Source organism: Solanum tuberosum, unplaced genomic scaffold (assembly GCF_000226075.1).
Source record: "Solanum tuberosum cultivar DM 1-3 516 R44 unplaced genomic scaffold, SolTub_3.0 scf00137, whole genome shotgun sequence".
In the NCBI taxonomy this organism is placed as follows: Eukaryota; Viridiplantae; Streptophyta; class Magnoliopsida; order Solanales; family Solanaceae; genus Solanum; species Solanum tuberosum.
In genome coordinates, this window is record NW_006239066.1 from 887,650 (window position 1) to 909,452 (window position 21,803).

The 21,803-nt window shown below is 34.4% G+C and overlaps 1 protein-coding gene across 2 annotated transcripts in view; it reads right to left on the bottom strand.

The window, feature by feature from the left end:
• The window catches only part of LOC102584957 (probable RNA-binding protein ARP1), an 8,238-nt gene extending 4,300 nt beyond the window's left edge, over positions 1-3,938 (bottom strand). For both annotated transcript variants that reach the window (XM_006352038.2, XM_006352039.2), the window contains exons 1-4: positions 3,616-3,938; positions 3,411-3,543; positions 2,534-2,663; positions 2,119-2,155 (exon numbers count right to left, since the gene is read on the bottom strand). In XM_006352038.2, the coding sequence (XP_006352100.1) occupies positions 2,119-2,155; positions 2,534-2,663; positions 3,411-3,543; positions 3,616-3,789 (474 nt within the window). In that variant the 5' untranslated portion in view covers positions 3,790-3,938. The remainder of the gene's footprint in view (positions 1-2,118; positions 2,156-2,533; positions 2,664-3,410; positions 3,544-3,615) is intronic.
• Positions 3,939-21,803: the final 17,865 nt, after the last annotated feature.

Below are 21,803 nucleotides of genomic sequence, written 5' to 3' on the forward strand. Positions count from 1 at the left end.
ATATATATATATATATATATATATTATTTTATTTTTTTTAAAAATAAAATAAAATTCTATGTCAAAATAAATAAATAAAATAAGCAAATTAAAAAGGAGAAAATATTTGTTTCGAGTGAAAAATTAACAAAAGTTTTATTAACGTGCTAGACAATAAAGTAGGAAATTTGATGGCACAAAAGAGAAGTTGAAGATTCATGCTTTCTTCTTTAATGAGTAGGAGGTCAACAATCAGCTTTTGACTAAACCAGCATGTGTTCCTGCTTTGGAATTCGTGCATTACAAATACTCCTCGACTTCCATTTTTTTTTAAAGAGAAAAGGGTAAAAATGACCTTAAACTATGTGAAAAAAATAAAAATATTCTTATCAAAAATATTTTGGTTCAATGATTAAAAACTTATTAAAAATCACAAATTTCAGATATTTTCTCTTTTTTAAATTTTGTATCAAATCAAACTAGCATCTTATAAATGTGAAAATAAATGTGAGTAATAATTAATCTTTTTATCTTTTCAATAAATTGATTGTTTAAATCAAATTTGTAACTTAATATGTTAGTATTGATTTATATAAATTGATGAAACCCCACCATCACAATTTTCATTTGAAAATATCAATATCCCCTTAAATCATGGACTAAAAGGAAAAAGGTCAAAAAGCTAGATTTTGTTACTATTTCTCTGGTTAAATTAAGAGTAAATTTTGAGTTAAAATACAATAAAAATGGTATATTTGAAACCGAAAATATAAAAAAGAGTATATTTAAATTATTTTTAATAGTAGAGGCCAGAGGGATGTTACTTAACCTTTTTCCATTTTTATATTTAAGGAACCATGTTACTTGACTTAAATAAATACTAAATTTAATTTATAAAACAAAACATTCAAATTAAATTATTCTAATTAACCTTATACATTTATGATTGATTTTTTAATTTCCTTTTTTATTCTACATTATATTTTCTATCTTTTAATAGTTTAATCAAAGTTATATGCAATTTTAATAGTATATTCTTTATCTATATTATCCTTTTTAAATTATGTGATTTTTCCTTTTTACCGAATTATGTGAGTTTTTTTTATTTTTAAAATGCATATTAAATTAATTGAAATATAATTTTTGTGGGATTTTTATTAAACATTTAAATTCAAATATGAAAAATCATCCACGTAAAGGTAAACAATTACACTACCTAAGATAAGATTAAGCTTAATTTCATAATTTCAAGGCAATTTTATCCAATTTTAAAAAATTAAATATATTCAGAATTTTGGCAAGATAAACTCATTAATTAGTTGTATATCAAAAGAAAGAATTTTTACTAACTTTTTTTATGCATTGGAAAAGATAAAAGTATCACTGATTTGTAGAAAGAAAACGAAATTCAAAATTTACATTTTAATTTTTCATGAAGGGAATAATTGGCAAAAAAGAAAAAAAAAAAGTAGGAAGTATCGTAATACCCCATTGACCACGTGAATTGTCTTAAATGTCCCCATTTTGTCCGCAATCATTTTACCCAAAAAATATTTTTCTATTTTTATACTCTGTCCCAATGCAAAATTGAAATTTTCAGAGTAAACTAAAAAAATTATTCAAATTTCTTTAATATCTAGTAAATATTTAAAGTTATTAATTATTATAATTTACAGTTTTTTAACGTAGTTTTCACTAATAAAACTTTATTTCAAAAACTTAAAACCTCTCTATCTGAATTCACGATCAAAGTTTAGAAATTTAAATCTCAAAATTTCAAATATATCAATATAAATTGAGATAGAGGGAGAAGACACATTTTTTTAGTATATTAAAAAATATTAAAATACTTTTTTAACATAAACTTTTCATTTCATATATTAAATAACAACAAAAAAAATTTTAAAAATAAATAAATAACAAACTTTCATAATTATAATAATGTGAGTAATATGTTAATAGTATTAAATTTTAAATATATTTTTTGTATGAAGAAAAATTTTCTTCTTCCATTTTGTGTCTAATGAAATAGGAGTATTTAACAAAGAGATGCATAATTAATGTAGTTGAAGAGTAGAATAAATGAAAGATAAAGAGTGATAGGGACTAAAAAAGTAAAGAAGATAAAAGGGTACAAACCGTAGGGTATGTGTAATCTGGCGAGTAGGGAGAGTACCTGACAGTTTGTCACAAGAAAAACAAACATAAAAGCATTAGAATGTGAAACTTGATACGGAAGTTTTCTTAGGCATTATACCTAAAAAAAATGACCGAGTCTAGATATGTTCAAAATTTATATATCACGTTAACATTAGGTATTAAAAAGACTCAAAATTAAAGTATTTAGTTATTAAATGAGGCCAAATTAAAGTGTGAGTTTGTAGAAGAAGCATGCATGATGATGAGCTGTGGACATTATTATTATGAATGAAAAAAATGGTGCATATATATAAGCATGCGTGGACAGTGTAATGAGGAATTGTTGGAATGAGTTGGCAGATGCACGTGAGTACGTACAGTAATAAAATAAAATAGAGTTGTAAAAGTGTGATACCCATAAAGATTGTAAGGTATCCCTTGTTGGATAGCATAATGAGGGAAGGTTGTTGCTGAAGGAAATGCTGTTGCTGATTGAAACCCTCCATGAAAACCACTCATCACCCGTAAGTTCCTGCCTCCTCCTCCTGTAATTTCTTAATATTATTTTCTTTAATAAAAATAAAATAGTAAATTCATTACGTCAATTATTATTTTCTTAATAGATGTGTCAAGTAAAAAAATGAACGAGAGTAAAAGCAAAAGGTGTACATTTATTACACAGAAAAATGAGCTGTCATGCTTTCCTAAAACATCACATGCTATGCCTATAGGCAATACTGGTGGTGCTAAAGCAAAGAGCATCATAAAGTGGACTCGCACACAAACAATGCCTTTATTACCATCATGTTTTTGACTAAAACTATATCTTCCCACTAGCAAAAATGGTTTAAAACAATTCTTAATCCAAAATATATGGATCAACATTTTTTTAATTCTTCACTTTACATAAAATATAAAAAAAATTGACATTATAAATGTAGTCATTAAAAATAGTCATATTAATCTTCAATATATTTTTGCTCAAACCTTAATTCACAACTAAGGGCACTACTTGTCCCGGCCGGACTTAAAATGTGTAGGGCAAAAATGGTGTTATTTTGTATAGCTGAAGAGGAAAATTAGACTATTTTACAAGTTGGACATTATTTTTAGCATGAGATTATTTTTGAATAGTTCATCAAGAATATTCATGGTGCGTGAAAAAAGAAGTGATTACGCAAGATTTGAATATCCAAAAAAAAATTGAATCACAAAGAAAGGAGAAAGTAGAGTATGTGTGGTGAAATAATAAATTAGGTAAATATATTCCAGTACTAATAAGGATGTGATACCATGTTTAGGGGTAGTGGGTTTAGATCTTTGAACTCCCATGGAAGCAAGATTGCAGTTAGCTCTTCTTCCATCAATAACAGGAGCAGCATCAACACAAGCCCTCATCGCTGCTTCTGCCTCACGAAATGTTACCTGTATTGCGAAATTAATTAAGATAATTGAAATATATATATATGAAAAAGAAATAATAATTAATTATCATACAAATCCATAGCCTTTGGATCTTCCAGTAGCCTTATCAGTGATAACAACAGCTTCTAAGATATCACCAAATTGTTCAAAATATTTCTTCATGGTTTCCTTTTGAGTCTCCCAAGCTAAACCCCCAACAAACACCTTTGTATACGTTGTGTCCCCAAATTGACCTGATGGAGTCATCTTTGATCTATAACTGGTTATGGATCTAGGCCTAGCTGATTGATATTACAAAGGGAAGGATCTCAATTAGGTCAGAGATAGGAAGGAGGGAGGGAAAAAAAAAAGAAAGAGAGAGGAAAATAGGAGGGAAGAGAAAGAGAAAGCAAAAGAAAGATAATAATAATAATAGTAGTAGAAAAAGGGAGTTACATAATACGACATCAAATTATAAACAATGCTTGCTGCTCCTAACTGCTTTACACACTGGCATCTTCAACTATCTTCACGCGCTTTACTTCCCCGCCAACCCTTTTCAATCTCCACATACTAAGGACCGTTTGGCTCCAAAAATAAATACTTGGAAAATTTATAAAGTGACGTTTGACCTTATAACTTGGGCCAAGTTCTAGTATTTGGAATTTCAAAAAAATTCAAGTTTCCAAATACTAGTATTTGAAATTTTAAAAAATTGGACTCACTCTGAACGATTACATTGCTCTAATGTCATGGACACTACCTGTTATTTGTTGTAACAAAGATCCAATTGACTTGTAATACAAACTTATGGTTAGTTTTGATAATTTTTAAAATATATGGGTATAAATCATATTTCCTAAAAATGTGAAATATATTTCTCAAATACTATGGTCAAACACATGGTGAAATTTCACCCAAATTATATTTTCCAAAAATATTTAAAAATTTATGGTCAAACGCTAGCTAATATTTATTTACCATATCTATCTATTACTCATAATAAATAACTAGATTGCTCATCTATCTATTTTGAGAGACAAAATTGAGAAAAAACAACAATTTATTTTTAATAGGTTATAATCATAATCAAATCAATGACAAGTTTGAATATGTGATTAATGTATGATCTCACCTATATTGTTATTTTGTTGTTGTTGATTGTTATCAATTATGTTATAAGGTTTTTTTTAACGAAACATATTCATTATAAATGATAGAGAAAATGGTCTAACCCCCCCCCCCCCAAACCTATACCCAAAATCTCAACTACACACTCCAACTTCACGGGCGTCCTATTACCCACTTGAACTTTATATTTCTCTATTTTCTACACACCTAAGTGTTGGCCTGTCATGGGAGGTGTTCTCACCTCCTCTAGGCACATTAGAAGGTGAATTTTGACGAAAATTTCCTCTTTCTCCAACGGTCATCTTCCCCACCCTTAAATAAATCATCGTTTCTTCTTCCCCACCATTACCCTTGTTCCTTTTATTAAAAAAATTCACTATTTCCTCTAAAAAATAAGTAGGGTTTAGTTGTTTACGTTCATTTCTACTTCAAATCTTGAATTTGGGGTTTGTATTCTGCTCTAATTTCTTATTTAGGTCTCTAATTTGAATTTTGAATTTTCTCAAAATTCATCAAAAATGACAAATGAAAACTTGAATAAGTTTGTATGGATGAATCAGACCCAATACTCAACGTTGTAGTGAGATGCAAACATGAAATTTTGCTGAATTTGCAAACGTCTTGGTCGAAATTAAATCCGGGAAGAAGATTTTGCTCATGCTATGGTGTATGTATTTTTCCTTGTATTCTTGCTACACTTTATATTGAACGATGCTAATGTACTATTTTTGGATCATTTTCAGTCTAAAAATTGCAATGTTTTTTGATAGAGGGACAAAGAAGAAGTGGATCCAAGATCAAGTTTTATCTTTTCAAGATTGGTGAACAAAATCAATGAGTTGGAGCCAGAATTATGTATTACATGGGTTCATATTGACAACTTGAGGAACTCTAATTTGTTATTGGAGAGGAGACTCAATAGAAGGTGGAAATGGTGTAGGTTCAATAGGAAGATAATTTTGTGTATTTTGATTTGTGTTGTTGCTATGTTCATTAGAAACCAATCTATTCAAGGGTAGTATTTGATTTAGATTTCTCTTTGATTTGTATTGTTGTTATGTTTAATTAGAATTGTCAATATATGTGATTTGTATTGGCCTTGTATTAATATGCAGCACTTCATCTGTAAACTAAATAACCAACAACCTAGTCATCCATTCATACTTCAACATAGACAACACAACATCATTTGTAAAACACATAACCAACACAACATTATTTGTATAGTCAATTGAACCAACACAACACCATATGTAAACACACCTGATTAGCCAATACAATTCGATAGACAACACAATAACATTTCATAACACAACATCACCATTCATTCATAAGCCCTCACATAAAGCAGAATTTACCAAAATAAAGTCATACTCATAAGGCCTCACATAAGGCAGAATTTACCAAAATAATGTCATATTCAAAAGCCCTCATAAGGCAAAATTTACCAACAAACAAAAACCAAAATAGTAGGCCTTTAATGTAGCACGTCTCGACTAACTTAAAATTGCTTAAATACTTCAACATTACTACAATTTTCATGGCATTTTTTACTGTGAAGAAGTTTGACTTGGATTATTTGAACTACTTCCCATTGTCTTCTTTCTTTTCTTCTATCTAAGCTCATGAAGTTTGCTTGTTGAGATTGTTGCTTTACCAATGTCACCAATTACATCAGATGCTCTTGTCACTTTTGCTTGTCCAGTAGAGTAGATCTTACTACTTGGCATGTCATGCTATAGTAAAATTAGGATTATAATTCAATATTTAAGTTGTTTAAATAAACAAAATTAGAATTATAATTCAATATTTAAGTTGTTAAGATATATGAAAGACTCATATTCATGACTTTGAAGCCATTTGTAGCTTGGAACACACCCATTTCCATGACTCTTGATCTTTTCTCTGGAGATATGTTTTCCCTGCCCCTACCTCTTCCTCTTTTAGTAGTACCAGCTACTGAAGATGATGCATGTTAAGTAGAAGGATCAGAAGAGGATGCAGGAAAATCAATAGGTGTAGTAGGTAGGGAAGGTGCACTAGGTGCTACTGATGATTCTTTTTTTGTCTTCCTCTTCCTTATTTTAGTAGAGGCTCACCTTCTAATGGTGCTGATGGAGTTTTCTATACATATAAGAAAAAAAGTAAGTCATAAATTAAGAAAAAGTAAAACAAGTTCAAATATTACCTTTGGTTTGCCTCTTCCCCTGCCTGAACCTGTTGGTTCTGCCCTTACGGATGTAGTAGGTGATGGTGCACTATGTCTTGTTGATGACTCAACACCTTCTCTTTGAGGACACCCTCTCTTGTTATTCCCTGTGACATCACATATATTGCATGTCATTGCAAGTTCAGCTCTAGGAAGCTTCTCAGATTTCTTAGTTTCTCCGACTTCTTTCCTTCTAGCCTTAGGTGGCCTACCAGGCATGTTTGTGGTTTCTCGTGGCTCAATAGTGGGGTTTGTAGAAACTAGAGACATCTCCATGTTTGTGAGTGGTTCAATAACATTGGCATAAGTCCTCAAGTAAGTTTCTTTACTGTAGAAGTTGTCTATATAGTCATAAAGAGAACTTCTTAAAGTATAATGCAGCCACATCATGTGCACATGGTATGCCCCTTAACTGCCACAACCTACAACTATAAGTTCTCCTAGCAATATCCATTTTGTGTTGACAAAGCCCTTTTTGCACTTCAAATCCAACAACTCTACTAAACTCAATGGTACAGTCCATATACCTACTAATGTTCTCCTCTAAAACCTTCAGAGCCATTGGAGAGAAATTACACTTCCAAGTACTTGGGAACTCCCTTAAATTGGCTATTATTGTCATCATCTTCACTCTTATTTCTTCAAGCATAGTAATGATGGTCTTGTGTCTAGCAGCCAAGATCCATGCATTAAAACACTCAGACATGTTGTTGTCTACAGAGTCACACTTCACTTCAGTATTGAAGTAAACTTTGCACCAATTATTAATGGTGTAGTACATTAACTTATCCATCATTCTTTCTGGACCTAACAACTTCATCTTCTCTATATTTTTCCTTAATTGAGACTCAAATGTACTCTTAGCTATCTTCCAAAATTATTTTCTTCTTTGAAGACCCCTCCAATCCTTAGCCCAGTTAGCTAATATGTGCCTAGCACACATTCTATGTTCACACTTAGGTAGTACATATGTAATTGCTGCAGACATTCCCGCAATAGATGATAATTAGGTCACAATTACATATATAAATTGAAAATTACAAAATAAGTTCACATACCTTTTGTGTATCCGTAATCAAGGTGAGACCTTCACCATCTTTAAGTCCCAGATCATCCCTTATGCACTTGACAAACATGGTCCATGTGTTTTTGTTCTCCGTTTCAACTACTGCCCAAGCAAGTGGCAGCATCTGATTGTTACCATCCTTGGCCACAACAACTAACAGTTTACCTTTACAAACACCTTTAAGGAAACAACCATCTAAGCCTATGCACTTCCTACAATGTATCCATGCCTTCCTTAAAGCATCAAAACAGATGTAAAAACTTTGAAATATTGATTTGCCTTCTGCATCAGGTTCACCAACTTTTACAACACAACTGGTCCCTCGATTGGTCCTCACCAATTCATCCTTGTAGTCAAGTATTCTTCCAAATTCCATAACATGATCACCCATTATATCTTTCAACACTTTAGCTCTTGCTCTTCTCACAATAGTCTTGCCCACATAAAGTTTAAACTTTTTCCTAATCATCTCCTGCAACTTGAAGACTCTTATGTTTGATTGCTCAGTTATTCTTTCTCTGAAGGCTTCAGATAAAAACTTTGCATTGCACAAGTAATTTTTAGTTGTCTTGTTGAAGTAAGCTTTGGATTGTAAGTTTTTATCATGAAATTATTTGTTGTCTTGTCAAGACATCTATACAAAAGCCATGGACAACCATCTTTGCATCTAACTCTAACTTTCTTTGGCTCATTTACCCATTTCTCCCCCTGAACCCTCCTTTTAACTGCATATTTAGTTACTGCTTCTCTAAATTATTTCACATCTTTAAACAACATAACCAACTGCCACACAACTTTCTTTGCAGTAGGATCATAAAAGACTTTTTATGTTGTTGTCCTCCTCTTTCTTAACAACTTTACCTTTTTTGCTCTACCAGATTCATGTTCATCATCATCACAACACTCATCTTCATCTAACTCAAAACTATCCTCATCAGAACTTGCAAAGTAAGGATCATCACCTCCTAGTCTTCCTTCATGACTTATTTTACCTGTTCCAGTTTCATCAAAACCTAGATCTGGTCTAGCTTCACCTACGGGTACCTCTTCATTGTCAGCTAGTACTCTTTCCGTTCTTTTCCTCCTTTGAAAACTTCTCTTTTCAGCCCTCAACTCCCTAACCTTCTCATGTACATCACTACCATACTCTTCCTCCTCATCATTCCCAACTAATTCAGCTTCAGACTCAACACAATCCTCAGTTGAGTAATCAGAATCCTCTACCTCTTCTTCTGAGAAATCATCAGGTCCAGCAGGACCAACATTTATATCATCATCTCCTACAACATCTGCAGTAGCACCATCTGCAGTAGCACCATCTGCAGTATTGAAAGGAGGTGTGATAATGAAAAGAGGTGAGGTTGAAAAAGTAGCAAAATGATCCTCACTGTTTAAATAGTCTTCACCTACCCCAAAGTTAAAGTTTTCACTTTCAGTAGGCCTTGTATTAAAAGCTGAACCAGATTCTCCCATATCCACATGACTACCATTTTCTATTAGCATGGGCCCCATAATTACCTCATCAACCAAATGCTTAACAAATACCTCCACTACATCTCCATCTCTCAAGGAACACATCATGTCTAAAATATCCTTAGCATTATCAACATCTACCAAAATGCCATTGTTAGGTGGTTTAATACTAAAGGTGCAAGTTGTGATATATCCCAAGTCTCTAATGTAGTCTCTCAACTCAAAATATGACATTTTATCTATATCAACATCCAAAAATTCTATAACTTTTTCACCATTATATATTGGTTCCCCACTACTTAAATCTAACACCCCACCATGGTACCACCTTAGAGTAATCAAAGTAAATCCATACACCTCTTACCTGAAGGCAATAAAAAAAATAGAATAGTAATTATAGACATACTTTAACCTAAGGGCAATCCAAAAAACAGAATAGTACGTAAAAACATAGTATCATTGTAGCAATATGAACATAATACTAAGATGAACATAAATACAATATAGTAGCATATTCTCTATGAACATAATACTAAGAAGAACATAAATACAAGACTCCATGAACATGATACTAAGACGAACATAAATACAAAATTACGCGACTTAGACGAGAAAGGGAAAAACCTACTTTCATGAAAAATGTGGTATAATATGGTGTAAATGAACACCTAACACTATAATCGTAAGCCACACATAAGATTTCACACATTGTTGCTCTTAATTTCACGAATCAATAAAAACCCTATGGGATAAACCACAAACTCGAAATAAGAGATAAAGAACTAACCTTTTACTAAATCAATTGATAAATTAAGAAATGAAGTTAAAAATACACAACAAAATCGTTCGATGATCACCAAAAATGCATCGAAAATGGAGAAGGAGATGTAAAGGAGAAAGGATGATTTTTTGGGTCTTTTACGTTTTTGTAGGGAAATGGGGAAAAAACAAGAATTGGGAGTTGAAGAGGTGGGGGACCCAACGCGTGGAATCACGTTGGACTAATTATTTGGTTTATGTGTTGAGGTCAGCACTTATGAGTGTAGAAAATAGAGAAATATAAAGTTAAGGTGGATAATAGGACACTCGTAAAGTTGGAGTGTGTAGTTGGATTTTGGGTATAGATTAGGGGGGGGGGTTAGACCATTTTCTCTAAATGATAATACAAACTTATGGGTATTTTTAATACTTTTTAAAACTTATGGGTGTAAATCATATTTTTTAAAATTATATATATATAAAAGAGAACCTTAGGCACGCCTACGTGGCGCCGCCACAAACTAGAATTCCCTTTTAATTTATTTATTTTCAAAACTAGCATTCCTTTCATAAAAAGTTGTGACTTTTATGAAAAGTTGGGACTTTAATGAAGAGTTGAGACTTTTATGAAAAAATGTGACTTTTATGAAAAGTTATCACTTTAATGAAGAGTTGCGACTTTTATGAAAAATTACGACTTTTATGAAAGGTTGTGACCTTTCCTGTAACGACTCAGAAAATGATAGGTTAAATTAGAGCCTTAATGGATGGGTTAGTGTGACTTTAGGTTGTTGTCTATCCTGTTTTAGTACCTAGATGGAGCAAGGTAGAAGCCTAGGGTGCAAGCAAGGGCCCTACACTAGTAAGGTAGGGTGAAGGAAGCCTTGTTCCTTGAAGGGTTGTTTGGTGATGGGGCTGTTTGATCGCCCAAAAGGGCTGGGCGAGTCGCCCTTGTGCCCTTGTGATCGCCTAGTGGCTGCACCATTTGGCCAGGATACTGGACCAAAGGGAGATCTAAGTCCAAGCTAACCAACCATCTTAGCGTGCCGCCCATTGACCGCTCTTGATTGCCTAGTGAACTACCTAATTTGGGAGCTCACTTGAAAATTAAGTGTGCCAAGGGTGCACTTGGCGAGTCGCCTAGTTCCCTTGGCGAGCCAAGAGGGGAAAATGGGGAAAGTAAGTCGTGAAGGAGGTGAAATTTTAAGTTAGAACTTTAATGGTCTTTGAGTCCTCTTTCCAACGCCACTGAGTTTACTCAATTTCGATCTCGAAGTAAAACGTTATGCCCGAAATAGTGAAGCACTATCAGACTGGAAAAATGGGTGAGCCAAGGGCCATTAGGTGAGTTGCCTAGAGCCCTTGGCGAGCCAAGGGGTGCAAAGGGCGAACTTATAAAGGTATGGTGCAAACTAAGTTACTTCTTTAAGGGTCCTTGGTCCTTTTCCAAATCTAAGTCCTTATTATTCTATTCCTTTCCTAGAAACTATAAGACCCTTTTTAGACCTAAATCCTTTCATTTAAGTCACTCCAAATAGAAAAAAAATAAAGAAATCCACCTCCTTTTAAATATCTTTCTCTCTAGAAGTTCCCAAAGAAGAAGAAGAAGAAGTGGGAGCTAAGGTTAAGGATTCAAGGCATTTGTTCATTAAATTTCTTGGGGAATATTAGTATAAGGTATGGTGATCCTTCATCTAGGGTTAGCTTTCACCCTAGAGTCAATTTCAAAGAAGTTTCAAAGTGATTTCACATTCATGAAAAACCCTCAGTTTCACTCAATCTCATGGGTCCTTGCATCAAACGTTTTCAAATGATGAATTATGATTATGTTTATGTTTAATTGATGATTTAAGATGATTTTACTCTATGAACCATGATTTCTTTCAATCCCTAAATTTCACCTTATAAAGTGGGTTTGATGATTATGAATGAATGTTGACGGATTTATGCTTAGATTGATTTAGATTATTGAATTGTATCATCATAAATACCTAATTATGGTGAATTGTTGGTGAATTGAGGATTTGTGATCATAGCCTTGAAAAAGGCAAGTTTGACCTAATTTCATGTTAAAGTAGAATTATGCTTGAATTGTTGATCCACTTGAAAGGTGGAGGTGTTTACTTACTATGTACATTATGATCATGGCCTTGAAATTATAGTTTAGTGAATTGAAGTGTTATCATGATATTGTATAATGTGAAGGTTTTACATGTGATTTCAATGATGGAATGATGATCTTGTATAGAATGTAATTGTGTTATTGATTGATATTATATTCTCTCTTAACACTCATGAATGTTGATGATGGAATGTGAAGGGTTCTATAATGTAATGTTGTATATCTTGAATTGGTAGACTTAGGTGCCTTCTTCTTGACAAATGAAAACTATAGTTGAATGTTATCTTGATTTGGTAGGCTAAGGCATCATTTTCTTGTAATGATGAATGTGATCATGAATGAAGTATCTTGACTTGGTAGGCTTAGGCTTCCTCTTCTTGAATAATGAATGTATCTTGACTTAATATCTTAATGATCATGAATCGGTAGACCTAATGTTGGTAGCCCTTTCATAAATGACTAATGAAGTATTTTAGGCTATGTCTTGAACCGGTAGACCTAGATGTGGTGACCCTTCATGATGAGTCTAGAAACCTATGTGAATGTTAAACCTTGAATCGGTAGACCTAATGGTGGTGGCCCTTTCCTATGTGAAATGATGACCTTGTATGGATAGGCCTAAATGTTTATGGCACCCTTCTTGTAAAGTCAGTGACCTATCCCTAATGTACCTTGAATCGATAGACCTAGTGAAGGTGGCCCTTTCTTGTGTAATGTACTTTGGGTTGGTACACCTAGTGTTGGTAGTCCTCTCAAGTACACTGATGTTAATGTGAATGAACTACTCTATGGGAATGGAGGCTAAGCACGGAGTAGATATGGTAAGATGGAAACTCTCCCAATGTTAGGCTAGAATTCCAATGAACATCTTCCTATCCCATAACTATCTGCCCGCATATGATATTATCCAGCGGATTCCATCCGAGCTAATGTTTCTGGTTTACCTTAGGCAAATATACCAACCCTTACAATATGGGATAGTACATCGGATTCCATGATTTCGCTCTCATGGTCTATGTCAGTTAATACCTACTCCTATCATGTGAGATGTGCACTATGGTTTCTTGAGGAATTCTACAAAGTGTGGGTAGTTCTATGGGATGTTATCTATGCATTGCATGAGTAGGCTTTGAGAGGGTAATAGTGAGTTCTCTAAGTCTTAATTACTATTGTTTGAATGTCCTCCTAGGAAGAAGTTAAGGAGAATGTTGATCTAATATTTAATGAATGAAAGTCCTCTAAATGATGTTATTGAGTAATGTTGACTCTTATATGCTTAAATGTAAATGATGCATACTATACTTAGATTGTATTATGAGTTACTTCCTTGTCATTACTTATTGTATATGAATGTGACTTTTCTATGGTGACTTCATAGGAGTACTTAGTGTGTGTAGTAGTATGGGATTCTACTTGCACATTGCACAAATATGACTTAGAGTTTTCTTAGATGTTGGTCTCAATGTGATGATGTGACTCAAGTAATATTTATGTCTCTTAAATGCTTTATTATGTAAAGGTGGGAAAGGATGAATGGTAAGTTCACTTTTGGTGATCTGAAGGTGGTGCCTTAGTGTGGGTGGTGGTATGGGACGCTACTCATACATTGCACAAGGTATAACTTGAGGGTTACTTGAGGTGGAGGCTCAAGGTAAAAGGTAAAGGTTTATATGTGCTATTGTTCAAATGTGAATTATGTGGCTTTGTATGTTGGTTGTGACTTATATTATGCCTCTTATATAAATGTTCATGAAGTTTTACAAAAATGGCATAAAAGCATGACTTTCAACTCAAATGTCCTTTTTAAGCATGTTTTTGCAAGGTCATCATAGTTAGTACATCTAATGTGCTAACCCCGTTCTTCCCCTTTTCTTACTAAAGTTTAGGGATTGGAGATATTGGTGTTCTATGCTTGAAGGATAAGTTTCTAAGGTGCTTGAAGAGGAAGACTTGGTGAGTCCTCATAGTTTCGAGGACAAAACCCATTATGTTCATTTTACGTCTTTTATTTTTGTTAAAGCTTTTGTATGGGCTAAGTCCCAATGTTGTATTCCAAGTATAGATGGTTTGAGACATAGTATATAAAGTCTAGAAAGTCTTTCACTTGCTTTAAATGAAAATGTCTTTGATTACAAAGAAAGTTTTTAATTCCTCTTTAATTTCAAGTATCTTATGCAATGAATGAGCTATGAGGCTTGTATAAGACCCCTTCGAGGTCGAGTACGCTGTGTTACGACTAGGGGGTTCTCTCGGGTCGTCACAAGCTTGGTATCAGAGCACAAGATTTTGGAATGGTCTTAGGTTGTCTCAAACAACTTCTAGTAGAGTCTTGTTTATAATGTGAAGCGCGCCACATTATGAATATGAGGCTATTGGGTGTTAAGAAAGTTTCACTTCTTTATTCTTCAATTTGTGCCATAGAGTTTAACTTTATAATGTCTTTCCCTTATTCTTTAAGTGATGGTCTTTAGAGTATGACCACTTGAAAAGAATATGCTAGAAGGGTTGAGGGAGAGAAAAGATTGGTTGTGATGCCAACTATAGTTATGTGACTTGATAAATGTGAGATGGAAGAATGTGATGTTGACTTTAGTATGAATGGGTTGCTTTATGGTTATGTGGGTTGTTGAGTAGTAAGGTTGTTGAGAGTTTCGATATCCTTACCTTTTCCTTTATGTGCCTATTCAAGCCTAAGACAAAGAGTTCCTTTTTGGCTTGTGTCATGTTTTTGGAGTCATGTGTGAAAGTGAGTTTACATGGTCTCCTTATATTATGCATGTTCTAGTTGAATTCTTGTTTAAATGAGAAAATGAGATTTTATGTTTTATGTTCCTCATGTTGATGTGTATTTGATGTGAGTTGTCTATATTCTTCATGAGTTTAAATATTGAACATGCCTAAATGTGTTTTTATGCAAAAGTTGCATAATGAGATTTTATGAGAGTAATTGTGTAAGGAGCTTAATGATGTTATGATGAGCATGATGTGAGTCGGAGAAAGAAGTTCCTCCAATGAAATGAGAAATGTTGTTGTTGTTTGGTGCATAATGAGTTTGTAGATGTAGTTCATACTTGCTTGTGTTGCTTTGAGCTTAATGATGTTATGATGAGCATGATGTGAGTCGGAGAAAGAAGTTCCTCCAATGAAATGAGAAATGTTGTTGTTGTTTGGTGCATAATGAGTTTGTAGATGTAGTTCCTACTTGCTTGTGTTGCTTTGAGCTTAATGATGTTATGATCAGCATGATGTGAGTCGGAGAAAGAAGTTCCTCCAATGAAATGAGAAATGTTGTTGTTGTTTGGTGTATAATGAGTTTGTAGATGTAGTTCCTACTTGCTTGTGTTGCTTTGAGCTTATTAATATGAAATTGTTGTTTCCTCCTATGATTATGCATATAGGTTGATGTGTCTTGATTTTTGGGCAGCTAGTGTCGAGTCGTTTTCCCTTAATGTATTTAAAGTGTCATTCGAAGAAAAATGTTCTTAAGTGGGGGATAATGTAACGACTCAGAAAATGATAGGTTGAAATAACCTTAATGGTTGGGTTTGTGTGACTTTAGGTTGTTGTCTATGCTGCTTCAGAACCTAGATGGAGAAAGGTAGAAGCCTATGGTGCAAGCAAGGGTCCTAGACTTGCAAGATATGGTGAAGGAAGCCTTGTTCCTTGAAGGGTTGTTTGCGATGGAGATGTTTGATCGCCCAAAAAGGTTGGGCGCTAGTCGCCCTTGTGATCGCCTAGTGGTTGTCCCATTTGGCCAAGATACCGGACCAAAGGGAGATCTAAGTCTAAGCTCGCCAACCATCCTGGCATGCCGCCCATTGACCCCTCTTGATCGCCTAGTGGACTGCCCAATTTTAGAGCTCACTGGAAAATTGGGCGAGCCAAGGGTGCACTTGGCGAGTTGCCTAGAGCCCTTGGTGAGCCAAGAGGGGAAAATGGGCGGGGTAAGTCGTGAAAGCGGTGAAATATTAAGTTAGAACTTTAAAGGTCTCTGAGTCCTCTTTCCAACGCCATCAAGTTTGCCCAATTTCTATCTCGGAGTAAAAAGTTATGCCTGAAATAGTGAAGCACTGTCAGGCGGAAAAATGGGCGAGCCAAGGGCCATTAGGCGAGTCACCTTGTGCCCTTGGCGAGCCAAGGGTTGCAAAGGGTGAGCTTAGACGGGTTTGGTGTAAACTTTTAAGTTATAACTTTAAGGGTCCTTGGTCCTTTTCCAAATTTAAGTCCTTATTATTCTATTCCTTTCCTAGCAACTATAAGACCCTTTTTAGACCTAAATCCTTTCATTTAAGTCACTCCAAATAGAAAAAAAAAGGAATCCACCTCCTTTTAAATATTTCTCTCTCTAGAAGTTCCCAAAGAAGAAGAAGAAGAAGTGGGAGCTAAGGTTTAGGATTCAAGGCATTTGTTCATTAAATTTCTTGGGGAATCTTAGTATAAGGTATGGTGATCCTTCATCTAGGGTTATCTTTCACCCTAGAGTCAATTTCAAAGAAGTTTCAAAGTGATTTCAAGTTCATGAAAAACCCTCAGTTTCACTCAATCTCATGGGTTCTTGCATCAAACGTTTTCAAATGATGAATTATGATTATGTTTATGTTTAATTGATGATTTAAGATGATTTTAATCTATGAACCATGATTTCTCTCAATCCTTAAATTTCACCTTATAAAGTGGGTTTGATGATTATGAATGAACGTTGACGGATTTATACTTAGATCGATTTAGATTATTGAATTGTATCATCATCTATACCTAATTTTGGTGAATTTTTAGTGAATTGAGGATTTGTGATAATAGCATTGAAAAGGGCAAGTTTGACCTAATTTCATGTTAAAGTAGAATTATGTTTGAATTGTTGATCCAATTGAAAGGTGGAAGTGTTTACTTATTATGTACATTATGATCATGGCCTTGAAGGCATAGTTGAGCGAATTGAAGTGTTATCATGATATTGTATAATGTGAAGGTTTTACATGTGATTTCAATGATGGAATGATGATCTTGTATAGAATGTAATTGTGTTATTGATTGATAGTATATTCTCTCTTAACACTCATGAATATTGATGATGAAATGTGAATGGTTCTATAATGTAATGTTGTATATCTTGAATTGGTAGACTTAGGTGCCCTTTTCTTGACAAATGAAAACTATGATTGAATGTGATCTTGAATTGGTAGGCTAAGGCATCATTTTCTTGTATTAATGAATGTGATCATGAATGAAGTATCTTGACTTGGTAGGCTTAGGCATCCTCTTTTTGAATAATGAATGTATCTTGACTTAATGTCTTAATGATCATGAATAAGTAGACCTAATTTTGGTAGCCCTTTCATAAATGACTAATGAGGTATTTTAGGCTATGTCTTGAACCGATAGACCTAGATGTGGTGAATTTTCATGATGAGTTTAGAACCCTATGTGAATGTTATACCTTGAATCGGTAGACCTAATAGTGGTGGCCCTTTCATGTGTGAAATGATGACCTTGTATCAGTAGGCATAAATGTTTATGGCACCCTTCTTGGAAAGTTAGTGAACTATCCTTAACGTGCCTTGAATCGGTAGACCTAGTGAAGGTGGCCCTTTCTTGTGTAATGTACTTTGGGTCGGTAGACCTAGTGTTGGTAGCCCTCTCAAGTACAATGATGTTAATGTGAATGAACTACTCTATGGGAATAGAGGATCAGCACCGAGTGGATATGGTAAGATGGAAACTCTCCCAATGTTAGGCTAGAGTTCCAATGAACATCTTCATATTCCATAACTATGTGCCCACATAGGATATTATCCAGCGAATTCCATCCGAGGTAATGTTACCGGTTTACCTTAGGCAAATAAACCAACCCTTACGATGTGGGATAGTACATCAGATTCCATGATTTAGCTCTCATGGTCTATGTCAGTTAATACCTTTTCCTATCATGTGAGATATGCACTATGGTTTCTTGAGGGGGTTCTTCAAAGTGTGGGTAGTAGTATGGGATGTTATTTATGTATTGCCCAAGTACGCTTTGTGAGGGTCATAGTGAGTTCTCTAAGTCTTAAAGACTATTGTTTGAATGTCCTCCTAGGAAGAAGTTAAGGAGAATGTTGGTCTAATGTTTAACGAATGAAAGTCCTCTAAATGATGTTATTGAATAATGTTGACTCTTCTTATATGCTTAAATGTAAATGATACATACATTGCACAAGGTATAGCTTAAGGGTTACTTGAAGTGGAGGCTCAAGGTAAAGGGTAAAGGTTTATATGTGCTATTGTTCAAATGTAAATTATGTGACTTTGTAAGTTGGTTGTGACTTATATTATGCCTATTTTATCAATGTTCATGAAGTTTTACAAAAATGGAATAAAAGCATGACTTTCAACTCTCAAATGTCCTTTTTAAGCATGTTTTTGCATGGTCATCATACTTAGTACATTTAATATGCTAACCCCATTCTTACCCTTTTCTTACTAAAGTTTAAGGATTGGAGATATTGGTGTTCTATGCTTGAAGGATAGGTTTCTAAGGTGCTTGAAAATGAAGACTTGGTGAGTCCTCATAGTTTCGAGGACAAAACCCATTATGTTCCTTTTACGTCTTTTAGTTTTGTTAAAGCTTTTGTATGGGCTAAGTCCCAATGTTGTATTCCAAGTATAGATGGTTTGAGACATAATATATAAAGTCTAGAAAGTCTTCTGCTTGCTTTAAATGAAAATGTCTTCGATTATAAAGAAAGTTTTTAATTCCTCTCTAATTTCAAGTATCTTTATGCAATGAATGAGCTATGAGGCTTGTATAAGACCCCTTCGAGGTCGAGTACGCCGTGTTACAACTAGGGGGTGCTCTCGGGTCGCCACAAACATGGTATCAGAGCACAAGATTTTGGAATAGTCTTAGGTTGTCTCAAACCACATCTAGTATAGTCTTGTTCATAATGTAAAGCGCGCCACATTATGAATAGGAGGCTATTGGGTGTTAAGAAAGTTTCACTTTTTTATTCTTCAATTCGTGCCATAGAGTTTAACTCTATAATGTCTTTCCCTTATTCCTTAAGTGATGGTCTTTAGAGTATGACCACTTGAAAGAAGTAAGCTAGAAGGGTTGAGGGAGAGAAAAGGTTGGTTGTGATGCCAACTATGGCTATGTGACTTGATCGATGTGAGATGGAAGATTGTGATGTTGACTTTAGTTTGAATGGGTTGCTTTATGGTTATGTGGGTTGTTGAGTAGTAAGGTTGTTGAGAGTTCTGATATCCTTTCCTCTTCCTTTATATGCCTATTCAAGCCTAAGACAAAGAGATCCTTTTTGGCTTGGTTCATGTTTTCGGAGTCATGTATGAAAGTGAGTTTCCATGGTCTCCTTATATTATGCATGTTCTAGTTGAATTCTTGTTTAAATGAGAAAATGATATTTCATGTTTTATGTTCCTCATGTTGATGTGCATTTGATGAGAGTTGTCTATATGTTTCATGAGGTTAAATGTTGAACATGTCTAAATGTGTTTTTATGCAGAAGTTGCATAATGAGCTTCTATGAGAGTAATTGCTTAATGATGTTATGATGAGCATGATGTGAGTTGGAGAAAGAAGTTCCTCCAATGAAATGAGAAATGTTGTTGTTTGGTGCATAATGAGTTTGTAGATGTAGTTTCTACTTGCTTGTGTTGCTTTGAGCTTATTAATGTGAAGTTGATGTTTCCTCCTATGATTATGCATATAGGTTGATGTGTCTTGATTGTTGGGTTGCTAGTCTTAAGTCGTTTTCCCTTAATGTATTTAAAGTGTCATTCAAGGACGAATGTTCCTAAGTGGGGGATAATGTAATGACTCAGAAAATGATAGGTTGAACTAGAGCCTTAAAAGTTGGGTTAGTGTGACTTTAGGTTGTTGTCTATCCTGTTTTAGAACCTAGATGGAGCAAGGTAGAAGCCTAGGGTGCAAGTAAGGGTCTTAGACTAGCAAGATATGGTGAAGGAAGCCTTGTTCCTTGAAGGGTTGTTTGGCAATGGGGATGTTTGATCGCCCAAAAGAGTTGGGCGAGTCGCCCTTGTGCCCTTGTGATCGCCTAGTGGCTGCCCCATTTGGCCAAGATGCTGGACCAAAGGGAGATCTAAGTCCAAGCTCGCCAACACATCTTGGCGTACCACCCATTGACCCCTCTTGATCGCCTAGTGGACTGCCCAATTTGGGAGCTCACTGGAAAATTGGGCGAGCCAAGGGTGCACTTGGCGAGTCGCCTAGTGTCCTTGGTGAGCCAAGAGGGGAAAATGGGTGAGGTAAGTCGTGAAGGAGGTGAAATTTTAAGTTAGAACTTTAATGGTCTCTGAGTCCTCTTTCCAACGCCATCGAGTTTACCCATTTTCGATCTTGGAGTAAAAAGTTATGCCTGAAATAGTGAAGCACTGTCAAGCTGGAAAAATGGGCGAGCCAAGGGCCATTAGGTGAGTCGCCTAGTGTCCTTGGCGAGCCAAGGGGTGTAAAGGGCGAACTTAGACGGGTTTGGTGCAAACTTTTAAGTTACAACTTTAAGTGTGCTTGGTCCTTTTCCAATGTTAAGTCCTTATTATTCTATTCCTTTCCTAGCAACTATAAAACCCTTTTTAGACCTAAATCCTTTCATTTAAGTAACTCCAAATAGAATAAAAAAGAAATTCACCTCCTCTCAAATATTTCTCTCTAGAAGTTCCCAAAAAAGAAAAAGAAGAAGTGGGAGCTAGGGTTTAGGATTCAAGGCATTTGTTCATCAAATTTCTTGGGGAATATTAGTATAAGGTATGGTGATCCTTCATCTAGGGTTAGCTTTCGCCCTAGAGTCAATTTCAAAGAAGTTTCAAAGTGATTTCAAGTTCATGAAAAACCCTAAGTTTCACTCAATCTCATGAGTTCTTGCATCAAACGTTTTCAAATGATGAATTATGATTATGTTTATGTTTAATTGATGATTTAAGATGATTTTACTCTATGAGCCTATGATTTCTCTTAATCCCTAAATTTCACCTTATAAAGTGTTTTTGATGATTATGAATGAATGTTGACGGATTTATGCTTAGATTGATTTAGATTATTGAATTGTATCATCATTTATACCTAATTATGGTGAATTGTTGGTGAATTGAGGATTTGTGATCTTAGCCTTGAAAATGGTAAGTTTGACCTAATTTCATGTTAAAGTAGAATTATGCTTGAATTGTTGATCCACTTGAAAGGTGGAGGTGTTTACTTACTATGTACATTATGATCATGGCCTTGAAGGCATAGTTGAGTGAATTGAAGTGTTATAATGATATTGTATAATGTGAAGGTTTTACATGTGATTTCAATGATGGAATGATGATCTTGTATAGAATGTAATTGTGTTGTTGATTGATAATATATTCTCTCTTAACACTCATGAATGTTGATAATGGAATGTGAAGAATTCTATAATGTAATGTTGTATATCTTGAATTGGTAGAATTAGGTGCCCTCTTCTTGACAAATGAAAACTATGATTGAATGTGATCTTGAATTGGTAGGCTAAGGCATCATTTTC